Source organism: Apus apus, chromosome 6 (genome assembly GCF_020740795.1).
Source record: "Apus apus isolate bApuApu2 chromosome 6, bApuApu2.pri.cur, whole genome shotgun sequence".
In the NCBI taxonomy this organism is placed as follows: domain Eukaryota; kingdom Metazoa; phylum Chordata; class Aves; order Apodiformes; family Apodidae; genus Apus; species Apus apus.
The window spans coordinates 9,865,138-9,884,001 of NC_067287.1; the positions used below are offsets into that span (position 1 = coordinate 9,865,138).

General features: G+C 44.1%; 1 protein-coding gene across 1 annotated transcript in view; it reads right to left on the reverse strand.

Annotated features, from left to right (window-relative positions):
- SCTR (secretin receptor) overlaps positions 1 to 18,864 on the reverse strand; it is a 30,892-nt gene that overhangs the window by 9,827 nt on the left and 2,201 nt on the right. The window contains exons 2-13 of the mRNA XM_051623868.1: positions 17,198 to 17,324; positions 15,227 to 15,337; positions 11,233 to 11,336; positions 10,840 to 10,937; positions 9,736 to 9,868; positions 9,192 to 9,345; positions 9,040 to 9,100; positions 8,429 to 8,498; positions 5,539 to 5,630; positions 5,305 to 5,443; positions 5,095 to 5,136; positions 3,921 to 4,101 (exon numbers count right to left, since the gene is read on the reverse strand). Of these exons, the coding sequence (XP_051479828.1) occupies positions 3,925 to 4,101; positions 5,095 to 5,136; positions 5,305 to 5,443; positions 5,539 to 5,630; positions 8,429 to 8,498; positions 9,040 to 9,100; positions 9,192 to 9,345; positions 9,736 to 9,868; positions 10,840 to 10,937; positions 11,233 to 11,336; positions 15,227 to 15,337; positions 17,198 to 17,324 (1,308 nt within the window). The 3' untranslated portion in view covers positions 3,921 to 3,924. The remainder of the gene's footprint in view (positions 1 to 3,920; positions 4,102 to 5,094; positions 5,137 to 5,304; positions 5,444 to 5,538; positions 5,631 to 8,428; positions 8,499 to 9,039; positions 9,101 to 9,191; positions 9,346 to 9,735; positions 9,869 to 10,839; positions 10,938 to 11,232; positions 11,337 to 15,226; positions 15,338 to 17,197; positions 17,325 to 18,864) is intronic.

The window sequence follows — 18,864 nt, forward strand, 5'->3', positions numbered from 1 at the left end:
CTCACTATTTGTATGTAGATATCGGGGTGCAGGCTTAAGGGGATGAGGTGGGTTTATGTAATCTCCCAGACACCACCAGTTCAGGGTGTTTACCCTGCTAAACCAAAGACGAAATTACTGCTTGGTGCTTTGCCAAGCTCCAGCCAAGGGAGCTGAGGCCATGGAGTCACTGCACACTCCCCTCTCCTTTTCCCCTCCAACATGTCCACACCAACCCCAGCAGCCAGCACCACTTTCTTGTCTTTCAAAACAAGAGGCACAGTCAGCTGTGCTGCTTCATGGGAATTGGAGATAACCTTGTAGGCTCTTAATGACTTCCTGCTCTTGCATGTGCTCTGTTTACCAGCTAAAGAGCTCTTTCCTGAGTCCTTCACCTCCCTTTTCCCACACTGCACCCTGTGTCTGAAGCATCCTTGCTTTTTTCCCCAACTGTTTACTTGGCCTGAAGAAGTGGTATCTGAGTACAAATGCTCACTGTACTAAACAATTTAGTTAAATGTCATGAAAGCAGATTTCCAGCTTCCCGTTGAATTAGTTTATGTAATCTCAAGCAAGTTAATTAGCACCTGGTGTTTTCTTCCTGATGGGAGAGGTCATTGGTCTGTCTCAGATGGTTTAATATCTCTTAAAAGCAGGGTAATGAATATCACCTTGTTAATGAGCTGCTTAGACTTGCCTGGTTACTAACTTTAATTGGAAACTTGTGCACAAACCATTGGTTGTGGATAAGAACAAGGAAATAACGGTACAGGGAATGCTAGCTAAGGAGATATCCTGGACTGCTACTGGCATTTTGATTAGAAGTCCACAGTATCTTCATCAGCTGTGCTTGGAGGGACACCTGGTTTGGGGTTTGAGCTTTGCTTGCCTTTGTGAGTCAGGGGAAGGTGATTACAGGCAGATTATTGTCCTCACCTGCCTTCTCTTTCCCTCTGCTGCACCCTGTGGTAAGTAGCTAATTGCCCTTCTTCTAAACTTTCCATGCACATGCTTGCACATACCACAAGGGCCTCCATTCTGGGTGAAAGAAAGGTCTGTCCCGGGGGGTGTCCTGGAAGGGATGTTGGCTGGATTCCTAGGGCTGTTCAGCCTCCAGCCCCTCTACACTGGCACACACCCTCACCTTCTGAAACAGTTAATTTCAGCTCCCCCGACGCCCAGTAAGGCATTGCACAATGTAATTATTCACTGCACAACAATACTGCTTCTTGATTCTGTCAGTTTTGCTGGGAACTTCCTTGTTGCGAGAGAAAATCCATTAATCACTTCCTCTTAAATCTAGCCGTAGGTCTTAGACCTCTGCTGTTTGGGCTGCAGAAACTGCTTTCTGCACTTGCAGAGCTGCAACTGGCTTTTCAGGGGAGCTGGAGTGAATAGCCACAGGCTGTAACTAGTGTCCCCAGACAATAAATACTTGTCTGAAAGATGGTAGTCAAGTCCTATTTACAGATAACAAATGCCTGCTCTCAACTGAATACTGAGGGACAAGAAAGGGAAGTTGGTGAATATGGAATTTAGGCTCAGCCTGTGTCAGCTGTTTCAGGCCACTGAGGCTGGAGTCTGTGTGCCTTGCACCCATTCATCTCCCACTTTCTGCATCGCTTACTGAGATTGACTTCCCTGTTCCTCCTCATCTGCTTATAAACATGTCAGTGTTCCTGCAGCAAAGTAGCTCTTTCCTTCAGTATTCTTGAGTTCATTTCACCAGGAGAGATTCCCCAGTAGGGAAGGGTGCTCTTGCGTTGCTTGTGCAGAAGATGGGTGAGGTGAGAACCCATCCCACTATGGTGGTGTTTGGCAGCAGCTTTCTACATCCAGGTCAGAGCATTGTAGTGTCTGGGGCTGGCTGCTTCTGGCACCTGCCTGAGTGGACTTGCTCTTCCCAAAGAGCTGAAGACTGAATGCCAGCTGACATCCAAGTGCTTTTATGGAGCCTCAGCTCTTCATCTAAACCAGGCCAGCGCTTGATGCCTGAAGCACACATGTAATAGAGAATCTAGGAATACTTTTTTTTGTTATTTCAAGCAAGTCAAGCCGAAATGGCCATGTAAAACAACAACTTATGTTGACACTTCTTTTTAAATACCATGATCCACAGTGTTTTATTTCAGGACATGTTGTTTGCCCCAGTTCCACCAAGACGCTTGTTCAAATTGGCACCACACTTAGCCTGAGCTCCACCCCACCTTGTGCTATCAGCACTGGTCCTAACTACACACTGCAGGGCTGATCTGTTACACTGGCTTGTGGAAGAGCCAATAATTGCATCAGATCTCTGTATCTCTGAATCTTTATTTCTTCATTTATGCCAGAAGAAGGCATTTGCATTTAAAACAAACATTTGCTTTGGGTTGACTGATAAATGTTTAATTCTCAGACAGGGAACATACAAGTTGTTTCACTCTGCTGGGTCTAATTTGTTGGCTGGAGAGAAAATTAAGCTAGTAGCTGTATCTTGTTAGAAATATCTGACTTGATAAATGTGCAAGGACAGAGTGAACGTCCAAGGAGGTTGGAGGCTCCGCTTGGCTTGGGTAAGTCAGCGAGAAGGGAGATCTTTCATCCAAACATCCATGGGGAGGCTTTTACTTCCCCCTTGGTCATGGGACTGATCCCACTTCTGTTCTTCCTTCCACTTATTTTGGTTGAGTTTTTGGGGAATGCTGCTTGGCCAGTATTTGACATACCATGCATGTTTTGCCAATGTCTTGTAGATGACCAGGAGGAGGGGGAAGCCTGATAAATGCCTCTTGCTTCCTGTTCAGTCCTATCTGCCCTTGAAGAAAATCAGGCAAGAATTGCCCCAACTGCGGAACTGCAGATACCAAATCAAGTGGGAGGCTTGATTTCATTTGTGGAATTAGTTCTTTTATCCCTTTCCAACTCAAAGCAGGGAAATTTGCTTAACAATTTTATCCTTAAGAATATAAAGCTGTAATAGAAGCTCAGATACCTTGTGACAGCATATTACAGTGCACAGTCTTGCAGATTTCAGCATGCTGAGTGATCATAGACCTGTAAAGATACTTTTGCCAGCCACTATGGTAGTGTTTTTCATAAGATACCTGGTACTGACCAGTTCAATTGAGTTTTAAATATGCCAAGGGCTTTCATTGCTTCCCATTAAGAACTAGCAGGACAAGTCTTAGAGGTATAGACACAACAGGTAAGAGCCATCTTACAGAAGTTTCCTTGGCCACCCTTGGGATTTGCTATACTAGTTTTTTTAACCATTTCAAAAGACAGATCAAAATCCAAATTGGACCACTGTTATTTTCAAGATCATCTCTGTTAGAAGAGGCAAAGGAAGAAAACTCTGAACCTGCCACCATCACTGGAGCATACCTGAGCAATGGATAAGCAGCTGGATAGGAAGCATTAGTTCAGATATGCTTTATGTTCCCAGTGTCCATCATCCAACACCACAACAGAAAGATTTTGAATCTCAGTAAATTTTAGGGATCAATTAATTCTGCATTTCAAATCCACGAGTGTCATGTTTTGAATATGTTAAAAGGATGGCATGGAACCTTTATTATACAAAAACTGAGTGTCCTCCCAGCTTCAACAGCAGAAGGAATATCTAAAACTCACCAGCCTGGCTTAGCCTGGAACATGTTGGAGAACCACATGGAAAATGAAAGGTCACATTTAAGGTAGAAATAGCAGCTGAAAAATGTTGGTGTGGAAAGAAACACAAATGACTGTGGTCAGAAACCTGAGGAAGAGCATAATGTTTTGGCCCATTTTGCCTTGCAAAATAACTCTGGTGCTACACAGGATACAGATGAACAGATGTGCTTCAAGAACCATTGATCTACAGCCAAGTCCCACTTTTGGACACATACACAAGACTCCCTGCATGGTCCATGGGACTTAACCATGCGCACCAGAGCATGGAGGTATCCTTCTGGGCACACTGTGTTAAAGCACGCTTGACCTTTGGAGGGTTGCTCTCCTGTGCTCTGGTGGGCTTGACCTCGCCATCTGCATCTCTTGAGTTAAGCCACTTCCTCCGTTACTCGCTGAGGTGCTGAGATGCTGACGCAAGTGTTTGTTTAAATGCCACTGCCTCAGTTTTCTCTGAACCTCCAGCTGAACCTAGGTAGAAAGGTCAAAAAATACTTAGTTCAGCTAGTTTATCTTGGAGCCTGGAGAGCAGTATAACAGGAAAAGGAGAGCGGGTTACCTTTGCCAAGGTCTGGATTTATTCATTTAACCCCCAGTTTAAGGGGTTAGGTAGGGCCTGTTTCTTGTCACTTGCAGTGTTACTGTTGTTGCAGCTACACAATTTTTTGTTAACCTGGTTTTCTGGTCAAATGCAGGTGAAACTGTTGAGAGGATCTGGCTGGCCTTAGTGTTTTGTTTAGGTTTTTCTGTTATTTTTTATTTTAGTTCTAAAAATGGGACATTTTGGCACTCTGAGGTACAAAAATTCAAATTATCTTTTCAAAATAACTTTTTCTGAACCCCGTTAAAGAATCAGTTAAAGCATTTCAAGATAAGTTTTTCTTCCAACCTTAGATACCAATGTTTTTGGGGTTTTTTTGTCTTCTCAATAACCTCAGGGTCTCCCAGGTTTGAATAATGTTTCCCCACACTTCTACCAGCAATAACATTGCAGAGTGCAAGCTCTAGCCCAGAATCCTGGGAGTTATCATACGACTACAAAAGAAAGTCCCTCTTCCAAAAAGCTTTACCTTATAAGAGTCCTAATTAACTTGGACTGGATACAGCGTTTGATAAATTCCTCCCAAGGATCAAGCTAAGAAAACAGCCATGGGATGACAGATAATACCACCATATGTCAGACTGTCAGTATGACTGTGTGTGGGATGGTGCTCCCACCCTCCATTCCCAAACAGGAATAATGCTATCTGATTTATTGAAGGGCTGCAGTAGTTGAGAGAAGAGGTTTGCATCTGGCACACAATTACTTAGGCTTGCCAGGTCTAGGAGGTATTTCATGAGTGATGTTAGGTATCTGGGAAGAAAACTCTCAGATAAAATGTGTAATTTGTTGGAGAATGTGTCCTCCTGATTAATGAGGCATGCTTGAGCAGTAAGAAATAATGTTACATATACAAAACTCACCTCACCATTAAGAAAACAATAAAGTACAGCCACAACAAAGCCCTGAAAGATAAAAGAACAATGGTCACAGAATTAGAACTGCAGTTTCAGCTTTTGAATGAGGATGAGGCATCTCAAGGGAGATTAAATAGCTCTTGGGACTCTGCTGCAGAGTTATGTGTTGTACCTCTTATTCTTCTTTTAAAGAAACAACAGCTTGTCAGATATTACCTGGAATGATCCAAGAGCTAACTCAAAAAACAGCTGAATTTCCATTGTGCCGCTGCTTGTGTCTTCAGGGAAAAAAGCAAAGATGATGTAGTGCACCCCAAAGAGAGGGATGAGGAGGAGTGTTGACTTTGCAAGTCTTCTGTGGACAAAAACAGAGGGGAAAGCCTGTGTAGAAGGAGCAAGAGGAGCTGGGGTGGGGTCATGTGGCAGAAATTCATGATGTAAGGGACATACTTGTATTGGTTGAAATCACTGCTCCGTCCTTCAGGAGAGCTGAGCTTCCTCATCAAGATTCTTAAAATGTTGACAAAAAGTATGAAATTAATCTGGAAAAACAAACAAACAACAAAACTAAATGCTCAGTTACCACTTATGTAACTGCCAGGTATCAGCAGAGCTAGTTTGGGGTATTTTGGCTGAGCAGGCTGGGGCTTGCCTGCCTGTGTCCCTATCCCCATCCTTGTCCTTGACCCTGTCCCTGCCTGTCCAGCCACCCTAAGCTTCAATGCTGGTGCTTTCCTTCTTCAGTTTGTTACAGCTTTAGTTGTGAGGACAATCAGGGTTTATTATCTGGGCAAATCACCAAAGGGCAGTGAGACCAGGTGCATGGGTGGGAACCATCCTGGCTGTGGGGTTCAGACAGCCTCTGTGCAGTCTGGCTTCACGTTGGATGCCAGCAAAGGGGCAGCACCAGAGCTACCACTTGCTGAGAAGGCAAATGCTGTTTGTTCCCTGCTGGAAGACACAGTATGACTTGAGATCATAGAATCGTTTTGGTTTAAAAAGACCTTTGAGATCTTCAAGTCCAACTGTAATCTTAGCACACTGCAAAATCCACAACTAAACCATTGTCCTCAACATTATACCTACAAGTCTTTTACCTCCTGGGATGGTGACTGGACCACTTGCCTGTGCACCCTGTTTCAGTGCCTGACAACCTTTTCAGTGAAGAATTGTTCCTAAGATTCAATCTAAACCTCCTCTGGCACAACTTGAGGCAGTTCCCTCTGGTCCTATTGCTTGTTGCTTGGGAGCAGAGACTGACCCCCACCTCGCCACTGAGGCAAAGTGGTTAGAAGTGGGGGTAGGAGAGAGTCTCACTGATGTTCTGCCATTTGCATTTTCCCCTCTCCTAGGGTGGATATCAGATAAAAATGCTGTTAAGTTTGGGGGAAGGTGAAGCAAGAGCTGTTTCTATTCGTTTGACCCTCAGGCAAAGCACAGGAGCCACAGGGAAGGCAAAGCTGGCTGAGCTCCTCAACTCCCATTCCCTCAGGGAGCAGCCGGGGGCTTTATCTGCCCTTGGCATCAGGGCAGACATGGCCCTGCTTCTCCTGCCCTTTCCCAACACTCCTACACTGCAGCAGGCCCTTAACCCTCCCTGGAAACACCATCGCAGCCATGATCCTCTTTGTGGGGGCTTGGAAGCGTTTGCAGGTGTTGGAGCAGGGCTCCGAGGTGGTGAGTTTCCCTGAAGGAAGCGGGTCCCCTTTGGATGGGACAGGCCCAGGATGTCCTTGGGTTACTGGAATTACTGAATGAAGAGGGAGCCTGGGCTGTTGAGGGTGTCTGGAGAGGGCTGAAAGGCTGGGGAGCTGGGGAGGGGTGAGGAAAGGAGGTGTGGATGCCCCTTTCCTGGAAGTGTTCACGGCCAGGTTGGATGGGGCTTTGAGCAGCCTGGTCCAGTGCAAGGTGTCTCTGCCCATGGCAGGAGTGTTGGAGCTGGATGGTGTTTAAGGGCCCTTCCAATCCAGACCATTCTGTGATTCTATGAAAGAAGCTGAGCTGGGAAGAGCTTGAAGTGGGGAACGTGAAGGAAAGAGTAAAGTATTTTGGGGAGTTGGAGGAAAAGAAGCTTCAGGTCTGAGGATTCTGGGTTTTTGAACTCATCAGGCCAGGACTGAGCAGTGTAGGCGGAGCAGGACTTTTTGTTGATGAAAAGTTCTGGGGAAGGGGGGACGCGACAGGACTCCTGCTGGGAAGGAATGCCGCGGGCAGCACAGCAGGGAATGTTGGCCTAGGAGCACAAAAGAGTTTATCGGTGTTGATTTTCTGCCCTTTGAACTGCTAAGGACTGTGTGCTGTGAGGAATACAGAGATTAGATCTGAATTCTGAGGGACTGGCTGTTTGTTTGTCTGTGGCTATGGCCTTGAGAAAAGCCTCTTTTAGGTAAAGAGGCAGCGTCATGCAGGTGGCTTCTGCCTTAAGTGGCTAAGCAAGCTAGACGTGATCAGGATTTTGGGGAAACTTGCAAGGGGATAGCGGGTGACCCTCAAAAGATATCTTAAGTTTGTGCTTTTGGCCTTGCAGAATGCCTGGGCCCTGCTGGCCTTTAAATATTGCAGAGTGGCTCCTGCAGCGTTAGGGGGTTGATTCATTAAGAACAACAAATGCTACGGCCTCATTAAGTTGATCAGGAATCGCTTGTCTGGTCTTCTGCTTGTCTTGTGGGGGTGAAGGATTGCTCAGTGTAAGTGGGAGCAGAGCTTGAGGCCACCACAGGTGTTGGATATTACTTGTACCAAACTGTACTTTACATGGCTACTGCCTTGTCCTGGGCAAGTTCACACACAGTTCCAGTGCCTACGCCTTATTTCAGTGAGCAATACCATAATAATATAATTTTAGTCCACTAACATATGGTGCGTGCAACCTGTCAGCAGCTTTCATTGCTGAAAACAAAAGCTAATGGTCATGTAAGGCAAGTTGTTTTTGGCTTTGCTGAGAGAGGCATTGACCGGGAGACACAAAGGCAATTGTACTGAAATGTACAGGCACTTCGTTTCTCCTCCGGAGCCTTCCTGAAACAGTCCAAAACAAGCTTCCACAAGCCAGCCAAGTTCATATGAAATCAACAGGATGTGGAAACCTGATCTTCTTCAGGCTCTTGCTTCTTGGGAGGACGCTCTACTTTCCTTGTGAACTTAGCTTTGGGGCATTAGTTACTGACTAAATCCTGCTGAGCAGAAGTTGCTTGAGCAGTAATTCATGTGTCACACCAGTTCAGGCACATGTCTAAGATCAGTTCATTAACACACTTCTAAAGCATGTTGAGTGGATGATCTCTGACTTCACAATATTTAAAAATACAGTTTGAATAAGCTTGTCCCAGAAATTACTTACAAAAATAGACAAAACTATAGGGCCTCTAATGATCCACCAGGTATTGGCATTAGTGTTAATGTCCCAACACCTGTAAAAATAGAAGAGAAGGTGCAGTCAGTTACCAAAACACTGGTCTTTTTTCAAAGGGGTTTAGTCTATTTTGCACTTCAGATAGGCCCCCTTTTCCCTTCTTGTGCAACACTGATTACCTGTTCTTACTTAGCTGCACATTTCTGACAGAAAACTGTCCACCTGTACAGGACAAAAGTACATCCTGTCCTTAAAGTACAATCACCATTCAAAATTTTGGAAGGGAGGAGAGAAAGGAACAAAGTTTCATTGTTTAGAAAGTCAGATACAGATGCTGCATCATCAGAGGCTGAATTAATGCTTGAATGCAACCTCCTACCCTTGAAAATACTCAAGCAAAATGTGAGGCTGTTTCTCAGGTTGCTCAGCTGGACCTCTACTCCCACCCACGCTAGGACCTAGGCTTGCACCACAGCGGGGTGGTGCTTGGTTTGCTTGGCTGCCAGCAGTTAAGAAAGAGCAAGACCCCATGGAGCAGCCTGCACCAGAGCTGCATGCTCCCCTCATGTGCCACCTTCCTCCCCCCATACACGACTTACCCAATATTTTCATGGAGTTGCCTAGCAATTGCCCATGCAGCCACAAACACAGTTGGTGCACCTGCAATTGGAAAAGTTAGTTACTGCCCCACAAGTCCATCCCAAAGGCAAAACAAGTCCACAATTATTCTTACTGAAAGCAGAACCAGTACCCCATCCGAGGGCGATGAACCACCAGAGGAACTTCCTTTCTGAGAAGAAAGAAATAACCAGGAGGGTGTGGAGATACAGTCCCTCCACAAGGAGCCAGCTGTAGTTAGACATGATGCAGTACTGAAAGAAGACCATGGTGAGCTTACAGCCAGCCTGAGGAAAGAGAGGATAATTAGTTTCTGCCTGGATTTCTGTCTACCTTCTAACAGAGAGCAAGCTGTAAATGAATCTTGGCAAACAGACATTTTATAGCAATTAGGGAACTAAATGGGTGGCCTTGAGACATGCATTCACATGACAAGAAAGCAGGCCTGGCACTTGAAAATGCATTAAGCACCTCCCTCACTAGCAAGAACCAAATGTATCATGGACACTGGGGTTTGTGTTACTGTCTCACTTAGAGAAGTTTCACTATTGCTACCTTATGACTATCAGAAGCACTAATATTACCTTAGAGAAGCACGTGAATGTATTTGTCAGTCCTTTTTTCCAAAGAAAAAGGGTCGATAAAGACAAATTAAAATTTGCTCAATTGAGGGTTACCGTGTATGCCCCACAGTAATTCGTGTCTTCAGAGGAAAACAAAACAGCATCCTTGATGAAGTTGGATGAGGCTCGCAAAATGAACGATGTGAAAAGATGCATGTGGATGTAGTTCCTCGTACAGCGAAGTCTTCTGTTACAAAAAGAAAGAGAGATCCTGTGAAGTTGCATTTCTAGCCAATGCGGGCAGCTTGTAGCTGTAAACAGCAGGTCTCAATCCCTCTTAATGCTAAACTGACAAATCCAGAATGCTGTTTCTCTGTCTGCGAGAGGAAGACCAACACATTTCCTGAGAGGGAGATCCTACAGAGGACCTGAAAAAGCTGTAGTCGTATCTGCTCCACTCAGGTGCTGAAAGAAGCTGAACGTTGCCAGAAGAATTGTGATTTCACGCCAATATGCTTAGTCTAGCCTCCCTCTCACTTTTCTGGAGTAACACAAACCCAATCTGTTTCTCCACACCTGGGTGGATCTATTTGGTTTGCTTGCACAGTGCACTTGTGCCTGCAATGTTTTCTGTGTCAAATCTCCATATAATCTGGATCAGGATGCCGTGCAGCCTGAAGATGAGCTTGCCAAGGAGTTGGGGCTCCTTCTTCCCGGCGGCCCCGCCCTGACACTTACTGTGAGGGAAATCAGTTTCACTGAATAAGCAGCAAAGTACAAATTCCAGGTTATGAGGATGTGTGGAGATAAGCTGACTGTCAGATCACTGCTGTAAACCTGAGACACCTTCCCAGAAGTCAGTGCAGCAGCATGTAGAGCAAAGTTTTAGCCACAGTCTCAAGTGGGGAAAAGAACAGCAGGGGGAAAGACACTCTGCCCAAAGGACACTGAAATTATGGGAAGACATCAGCAGGGAGCTGGTGCCAACACCAGTCTGAAAAATATGTCCAGCTACGTTTTGCAAAGGGCAGGAGTGCACAATGTGAGGAGCAGCCCTGACATTTTCTGGGAGACAAGACTCAGGTAGTTTTTTTCTGATTCCTGCAAAGGTTTTCAGAAATACTTCAATTTTTAACTTGATCTAAAAGCCAACAGAAAGATCTCTGTCAGCTGAGATGACCCGAAGTCCAAACACAAACGAGAAATGCTTCTCCTCACCTAAAAGAGACCAGGACTGCTAAGGCTATTGTCAACGTCACGAGGGAGGTGCAGTATCCGATGGTGTACATGGTCTTCAGAGTCATGAAATAGGAACGCTGCAGGGGAACATGTATTCACATCTTTATCTTTGACTGTCTGGTTGAAATCAACCCATACCAAGAGAAAGGTGCCTCCTCCTACTTAACAAATTAATTTTCTTCTACAATCAGCTACTGAATCTTCACCCTGAGCAACCCATTTTGATAGTTTGGAGGAAGCATTTATGCTGAAAAAAACCTGTAAAAATAAACCCCCTTAGTTAAATCACAGTACAATTCAGTCTCCCCTTAACATGTTCCTTCCCCAGAGCCCCAAAGCAGCAGATCTGTGGTCACAGGCACTCAGACTCACTCTTGCCTCGTTGGTCATGTCATTGACATTGTAGCCACAAGCGATGTCAGGTCTGGGATATGGTTCCGACCAACCCTCGCTCGTGCAGTTTCGGTAGACAAAACCTGTGTGGCAACAACAAAAAAAGGCAAAGCCAGATATGATGGTTTCCAGTGGTATCTTTGCTCTCCTTGGGGGTCGGTCACCAACATGCAGGGTTGCTCCAAGAGCAAAGAGAGTATTTTCCCCCAGACAGTGAGTGCGCTCTGCATAGCTGGAGGTGAAATACAGCTGAGCTAATTGTGTTGATACTTGCCCAGTGTACTTGTGTGGGTCATAATATTGTTTGCCAACTCAGGGATGACTGTGATGGATGTGTTTTTACTAATTGCAACATAAATAATACTGTTCAGTACATCTGGTGTTTCTTGGCCAGTGTTCCAAGATCAGCAAACACATGACTGTTCCAATCACAGATTCATACTCCATGCAAACCTGATACCTTCCTGAATGCTCCCACCTCATTACTGTGGTTTGTCATGGTCTGAAGAAAACACAAAACTTCAGATGGTCACAGATTTTTTGTGAGATTTAAATGAAAACTAAAAGGCTTGTTGCCGCAGCCAGGTCTGGGCATTATCTTACACTGCTGATTTCCTTGCTAACTTGCAAATTAAAAGCTAGGGTGGGATTCCCCTCACTTAAGTTAGCCCACTGAAAGCTAAATGCTTGAGTCCAACTGTGTCCCTTGTGGGTGTCTTTCTAGTCAGTGGAGAAAAAGAGGCATTTGCAGAATTAATCTCATTTTCAGACAGACATCTGCAGAGTGCAGTTTGTCTGACCCACTTCTGCTGAGCCATCTGACTTTTAAACTCCTAAAGCTGAGTGAGATGGATCCCCAGCAAGTTGCACATGGTTGAATAGGACGGGTTCGAACACATCCGTGTTAATGTTTGGCAATAGAGTCAAAGTTGGAAGTCCTGCCCTACACACCTTACAATCTCACTGGAAGAAAATTACCCTAGCAGGCATGTAGGTTATGTGCTGAAGAGAACAGAAACCTTTACAAAGAACTAAAACCACCATCCACTGTCCTAATCACATTCATCTGTCAGGTAGAAGCCACACTTCAGAAACACAGAGTGAAATCCTGGCTTTGCTGCAGTAATGGCAATACTAGCAAGGATTTAGAAATCAGCAGCCCTTCTTAGTAGAAGTCTTGCCAGAAAGCACCATAAAAGTCTACTTTTTCCCACACATTTAGCCACAGGGACTCTAGGTCATCTAGTTCCTGCAAAACACTTCCGTGATGTGGAGGGAACAGAGGGAGATGTATATGTAACAGTGTTTGGCACTGGTTTATGCTCTTTGGAGCCTTGAAGGGACAGTCAGGACATCAGGGCTCCTGCTATGTCTGGGCAAATTCTAGTGACCTGACAGCATGTCTGCACTTGATTTGAACTCACCTCTGCAAAACTGCAAGGCACAGCAAACATACTGAGATCTCCAAGTGGGAAGAGCTCTGGGTGTGTCAGTACTAGTATTCTGATGCTTTTGTGAACATCTTGTTCCAGGTTAGCATCTTTGGAAGGGCCAGGCTTGCTTTTTAAGCCAGGTTTCTATACTTCGCTGCAGTGCAACAACAACAGGATAGAAACAGCTCTCCCAAACAGTTCTCCCCTGCCTGCCTTGGCACCCAGCAAGAGAGTGAGTGGTAGGGTGGCAAATTTGCTACTTCGTCTTTGGTTATGAAGACACACATACTTAGAGCAGAGTGTTGTGCTTGTAAAGATGCCTGTAACTGGTTTTTGCTTGAGGATGTCGAAGTAGATCAGGCAAGAAGAGGTGAAGTTCTGTGTTGGTGTGACTGCATCATATGCAAAGCACAGGAGATTACATAGAGCGTATCATGTTGATGGATGTGAGCACAGTTTTAACAATTTTACTTACTTATGGGTGACACACACTGGGGGAACTGCAGCATGCCCCAATTGGAGCAGACTGGGGGCCTGCAGTCTGTCTAACCATCCGTGCTTGGTGTTCACTGCTGCCTTGGAGGCTTCTGGAGTTGCCTGGGCAAGAGGGAACACTGGCTAAAGCGATGGCTACAGACCTGGGGCCATTCAGTGTGGCCTTCTCCTCTCTTGCCTGAGACACAATGTACAGGCCTGGATGTGAGATGCAGTTATGTTCCTTGGTTGCAGATTATTTTGTTTCTTTTGTGTGTTATGTGGGAAGGGGCCAGACAGTCTGGGCTGCAAATGCAAGTCTAGATATCAGCACAAAGCTCAACAGCACAGAGACCAGGGTTTGGTCAGAGCTAGATGTGTCCCCTAACGTATGGATCTTTGGCATTTGTGGCTGCCCATCTGCCTTGTAAGTGGTGAGGAGAGAAAACTTATGCTTTTTTTCCCAAGCAAACAGATCTTTGCTTTCTTTTGCAAAATCACTTCAAACAGGGCAACAACTGCAGCAATAAACACATGAGTCACAAGCCAACCGCAGTATAAAACCAGAGGAGAATGTCTCTATGAGACTGGGAAGAAACTATTGCTGACTTTGACCCAAAATGCCAAATGCAGAGACCAAAATAAGATGCAAATGCCAATGGACCATGTCTTGGGTTTCTGTTTTGAAAACCCTCACTTCGGTTGTTGTTGTCAGAAGTGGTTTAGGTCTCAGCTTCTCGATAAGGAGGGCAACTAAAGTTTAAAGCTGTTAGGCTATCTCTAAGATAATGCAGTGCACATTTGAGGTGTAATTCTGACCTTTGGATGTACAAATTCCTGTTTTCCTCCCTGGTGCGAGATCCAAAGGCAGGGAGCGGTTCCCTCTAGTGGCTGTACCAGCAGGAATTTAATTTCATGCATTTAAGGGCCGGTGTCACTATTCTAAAGATTTGTCAGTGCATGCTGAACAGATTATTTCCTCAGCGATCTGTGTCTTTGTGCAGTTTATCCTCTGCCTTTAAAGCAGATTATAGGATTCAATGGGCAGCTACTGTTTGTGTACAGAAAGTAGCATGGTATTTATTTTCATCTGAACGGCTCATGTCTGATTTTATTAAAGAGCACTAAGTGCTTCTCGTCTGACTTATCTAATCTTTATTAGACAATCTAATACTTTGTCTCCTGTTCCTCCCTCCATAAAATGAATCTGTCTGCTTTTCTCTAAGCACTGGATCTCATTAATCCGTGTCCTATAACTGAAGAATGTAAAACCCTCTTCCAATTTGAATCATTAACTCACTAAAGAGAAATGTAAGCACATTTCTTGGGCATTGCTGAAAAGTAGAACTGAACAGAAAGCCAGGAGAAACTCCTACTTAATGGCTAATGATTACTGCAGTGTACTGGGAATAAATTACACTTAATTTCTAGTTTAGAAAACCCAGAGAAAGGACAACAAATGTTGCTTGATCTCATCTCTCTGAGTTAAGCTGTTTGGTGAGACATGAAACCTGGGTTCCCATGAATTTAGGCCACTTGTGTGAAGTCTGTCACAGCCAGGGGGTGAATCCTCAGTGCAGACTTCCTCTTGATGTAGGCAAGAGAAGGATCTTTTTCCCCTACCTGGCTGGCAGTTTTGCCAAAACTTGAATGCTGCATGAAGTTTTATCCCCATCAGGCTCAGCTGAGATCAGCCACTGGCTCTAAGACTTATTAGAAGGGGAAAAACAGAAATAAACATAATCACAGAGCCTGAGTGGAGAACACTCTTTCCTTAAGAAATGCTATGCTAAAAAAACTGCTTTTCAGGTTAGCAGTTACCTCCTGCACTTTTCTCCACCTAGCTAAGAAAAACAAACACAACATCTTCCTACTTCAATCCCAGGCTTTCCTACGTTTAGCTTAGTGTTGGAAATGCAACTGCTAAGTGACCATTGGGTCTTTAAAAGAAGCAGCAACACAATTTCAAGTTCAGACCTGACAGTGACATTTTTGTAAATAGCACATTTTAAAATAAAATAACAATAAAAAACACCTGGTCAAGAAAAGCATGTTTTTAGTGTTACCTTTTTTCCCAGTCAGCATCTGGAAGAATACAGGGCAGTGAGCATTGACAGTCTGTCCCACAGGGGATGAAGGCCAGCAGCTCATGTTATCCCACATTCCAGCACATCTGCCTGAGGGGGCAACAATGAAACACCATGCAGCCCCTTCCAGTGATAAAACACCACAAAACTTCCCCCAACAACCAAACACCATGAAGCATCTCCAAGCAATGAAACACCATGCAATGTCTCCTAAGGACCAAGGCAGCCATGAGGACCAAGATGCTCAGTACTCTGAAAAGCAAGCTGGATGAGACAGAGCAAGTCCTTCTGAGACCTGTCAAGTCCTGGGTAGGACAGAACAGGTCCTGCTTTCTTCAAACCAGCCTCAGCAAGGTCCAGGCCTGTCCTATTGTGGTCCTATTGTGAGCCAAAGAGCAACTTGGCCATTGTGAACTTTGCATCAAGTCCCTTCTTACCCATCTGTCTTCTGGTAAACTACTGAGTGGCCCTGGAAAGATGAAGGAAACGAGATGTGAATTTTTTATCTCATTTTTCAGAACTGCTTGCTAATGCTAGTGCTGGTCCACATCCACACTGTCATGGCCCTGTGAAGTTTATCTTCTTTGCATCTTCAGAGCTCTGGTGCAGAAGAAATGCAGAGCTCAAGAACAGAGCCATGTCACAGGATCCAAGCTGAAAAACAGAGTTTGTCAAAACAGCCTCCTCTTCAGTGAAGGGCACCAGTAGAGGAAACAAACAATACTGACTTATTCATGTCATCAAAATTCTTGTATGTAATGAGACAGATCTGTATTCTGGAGTATCTGGCAGCCTGCCATGAGGTACCCTGTCACTGCTACATGGGTGTAATGCCCTGAGGCTGTGCTCACACCCATCCATCTGCAAGGCTCACAGGAATAAAACAGGGAAAAATGCCAGGCATCCTAAGAAACCAGGCAATAGATCTTCCCTCTCAGTCCTGCCTTTAGGCTACATCAGGGTGAAACACTTCTGTGTCTCCAGAACTCTCTGCTAGAGAGGAAGGCTTTGAAAAAAAGAAAAAGCCTCAGGTTTGGCTCCGCACGGTAGCTTATCTCTGGCCAGGACACGCTGCACAAATCACATCTTCTGGGGATTCCTTCAGTTTCCACACTGGTGAGGACCTGCCATGTGTGGTCTGCAAAAGTCACCCAGAAACAGTTCACTCTCTGAGATGCTGTGAATGACACAAGCCCATTCTCAGTGGTGATGGCTGGTCACACACACAAAATAGTCGCATCTGTTGCCTCCATCCAACGTACTCTGAGAGATGCTGACCCAGCTGGTACCTGGGGGAGCTGACACTCAGTTCATAGGCAAGCTTCAGTAATTGTTTGCAGTTATCTCTCTGAGATCCCTTGCACCGGAATGCACTTGCTGAATGGTGAAAAGAAAGTTGTCTGCATGATGAGGACTCAGCACTACAAGGCTTTCCTAGGCCAAAAAACTCCTTCATATGATGATAAATCCTCTCTGAAATGCAAGAGCTCTGTTACATGACAGTAATTTAGAGCAAAGAGGAAGCAACGAGGAATTTTGGGCCGTGTGATTTAAAAACTGACTGCTGGTATTCATTAATTTTGAGGGCAAATATAGTTAAGTAAATTTGCACTTAATGAGCTGACTTTATAAAAATTTTCTTGTCCAAGATGAGATGAATTCCAAATCCTTTCCAATTTGCAAGATTTTGCTGCTGATCTGCCCCCTAAATGTGAGAACTGCAGCTGAGCAGCTGAGTTAGAAGGCTCCTACTACTTTTGCTGCCACAGTAAGGTCAAAATCCCACTCTTGGAGCCTTATAACAAACCCTACCTGGTTTTCTGCTCCTAAATGAGAGTTGCATACAAGGTGCATGCCTCCTTTGGGAAGGAATGTGGGGGTTATATGATTTTGAGGCCATTCAACTCACTTGAGAGCAGTTTTGACTGTGCACATTCATTCAGCCTTTACCTGAGCTCAGAAGTGAATCATTTTCCTGAGTTCTGTTCCTTGCCTCCAGGGAGAGAGTCTCAGCACAGTTTTCTTCCTCCCTTTTCAGGACGCTCAGGAGGTCGCAGACAGGTGGGACAGCTCTGATCTGCACATTTTAAAAGCAGTAGGAATCACTTTTCCTCTTTAAACTTACATCTCGTCGACAGGATTTACCCTTATGCTCACATCTCCCATGCAACCCTCTAAACTGATTGTAGGTAATATTCCCTTGAAATAGAGTCAGATTTCCTAATTAACTCTGCTTTTTTATAGTAGGCATGCACGAGCTGAGTTTCTGCTTTCTCCCTTTTGTCTAACATTACTGTTATTGAGAAAAATGAACATGTTATTCTGCTAAATGAAGTACATGAGCAGGATGCTGTTCCAAAAGCCTGTAGCAACAAATATCCAGGGCACTGCAGGACTCTCCCCTAGAGCAACAGAGAAATAACCACTCGCCCCTGGTAGTGTTAAACCATAGATCTAGCAGGTCATTTTCCCAGGCACAAGTGATCCTAACATGTCCACTGGTTGCACCCCACTCATGTCTGTTTCACTGCTACAGATCAGGAAGCTGCAGGAGCCAACCTGAAAGCAAAATTTCATGCAGACTTTTGTGAGAACCCGGGTGATTTATCCTATGGCCATTTTCTGACCTTCCCATCTTGCCCCATCCTCCTTTCTCACAAAGCAGTGTGGGCATGTTAGCCTTAACTCAAGCCTCGTGTAGCAATTAAATGTGCAGCTTATGTTATATATAGCTGGACCAAAATGAATGTATGAAACAGCTGCCAACTGTTAAAATGGCATGTGTTAAAAATCATTGCAAAATGGTTTGCACAATAAAGTCCCAGTTGTTATGTCTGCAGTAAAAATGTACTTTTAACATTTTTATTATTTCACCAGTTTCTATTAATTTTTACAATAAAAAAACTGAATATAAGCATGTTCCCATAATAACAAATTAGATAATTCTTCCCTCATTAATTAAATGAAAAATCTTATAAATTTCCACTATGGAGCTTATACATACATACATACATACATACATACATACATACATATATATGCATAGCTGTATATACACACATACTTAAAAGATTAAAAGCAAGTCATCAGGATGAATTATTTCAAAAGTATCAGAAAGAATTTTTTTAGGTACTTTGTGCAGGACAAATTAACCCAGCAGCATCATATTACTTCTCTATCTTATAAATTTGTAGCATTGCTGATCACTTCCAGATTAGATTTAGGAGAGAGAATGATCACTGAAAACCTTGTAAAGAGAACTATTACTTTTCCACAATTGAATTTTAGCCTAACAGACATCAAAGACTATATTCCCACTCATTTTGGCTGGAAGTATTCTGGGTATTTTATTTCTGAACAAAGTTTGACCTTTTCAGCAGTGTTTTCATGCCTCATCTAATTGGTCTGTTTTGTTTAACTTCAGCATCTTTTTCCCTTTGTGCATCATGAAATAAACAAGCTAAAAACCATTTGGTTTTGCATAATGTAAAAAATTCAGATTAAATAAACTATCCTCTGATGCCAGGATTTAAATGCATTTTTAATCCATGTAATGTTTGAAAAAAATCCATTTAAAAAATCCATGTAATCTTTGGAAAAAAAACACAGAAATGTCT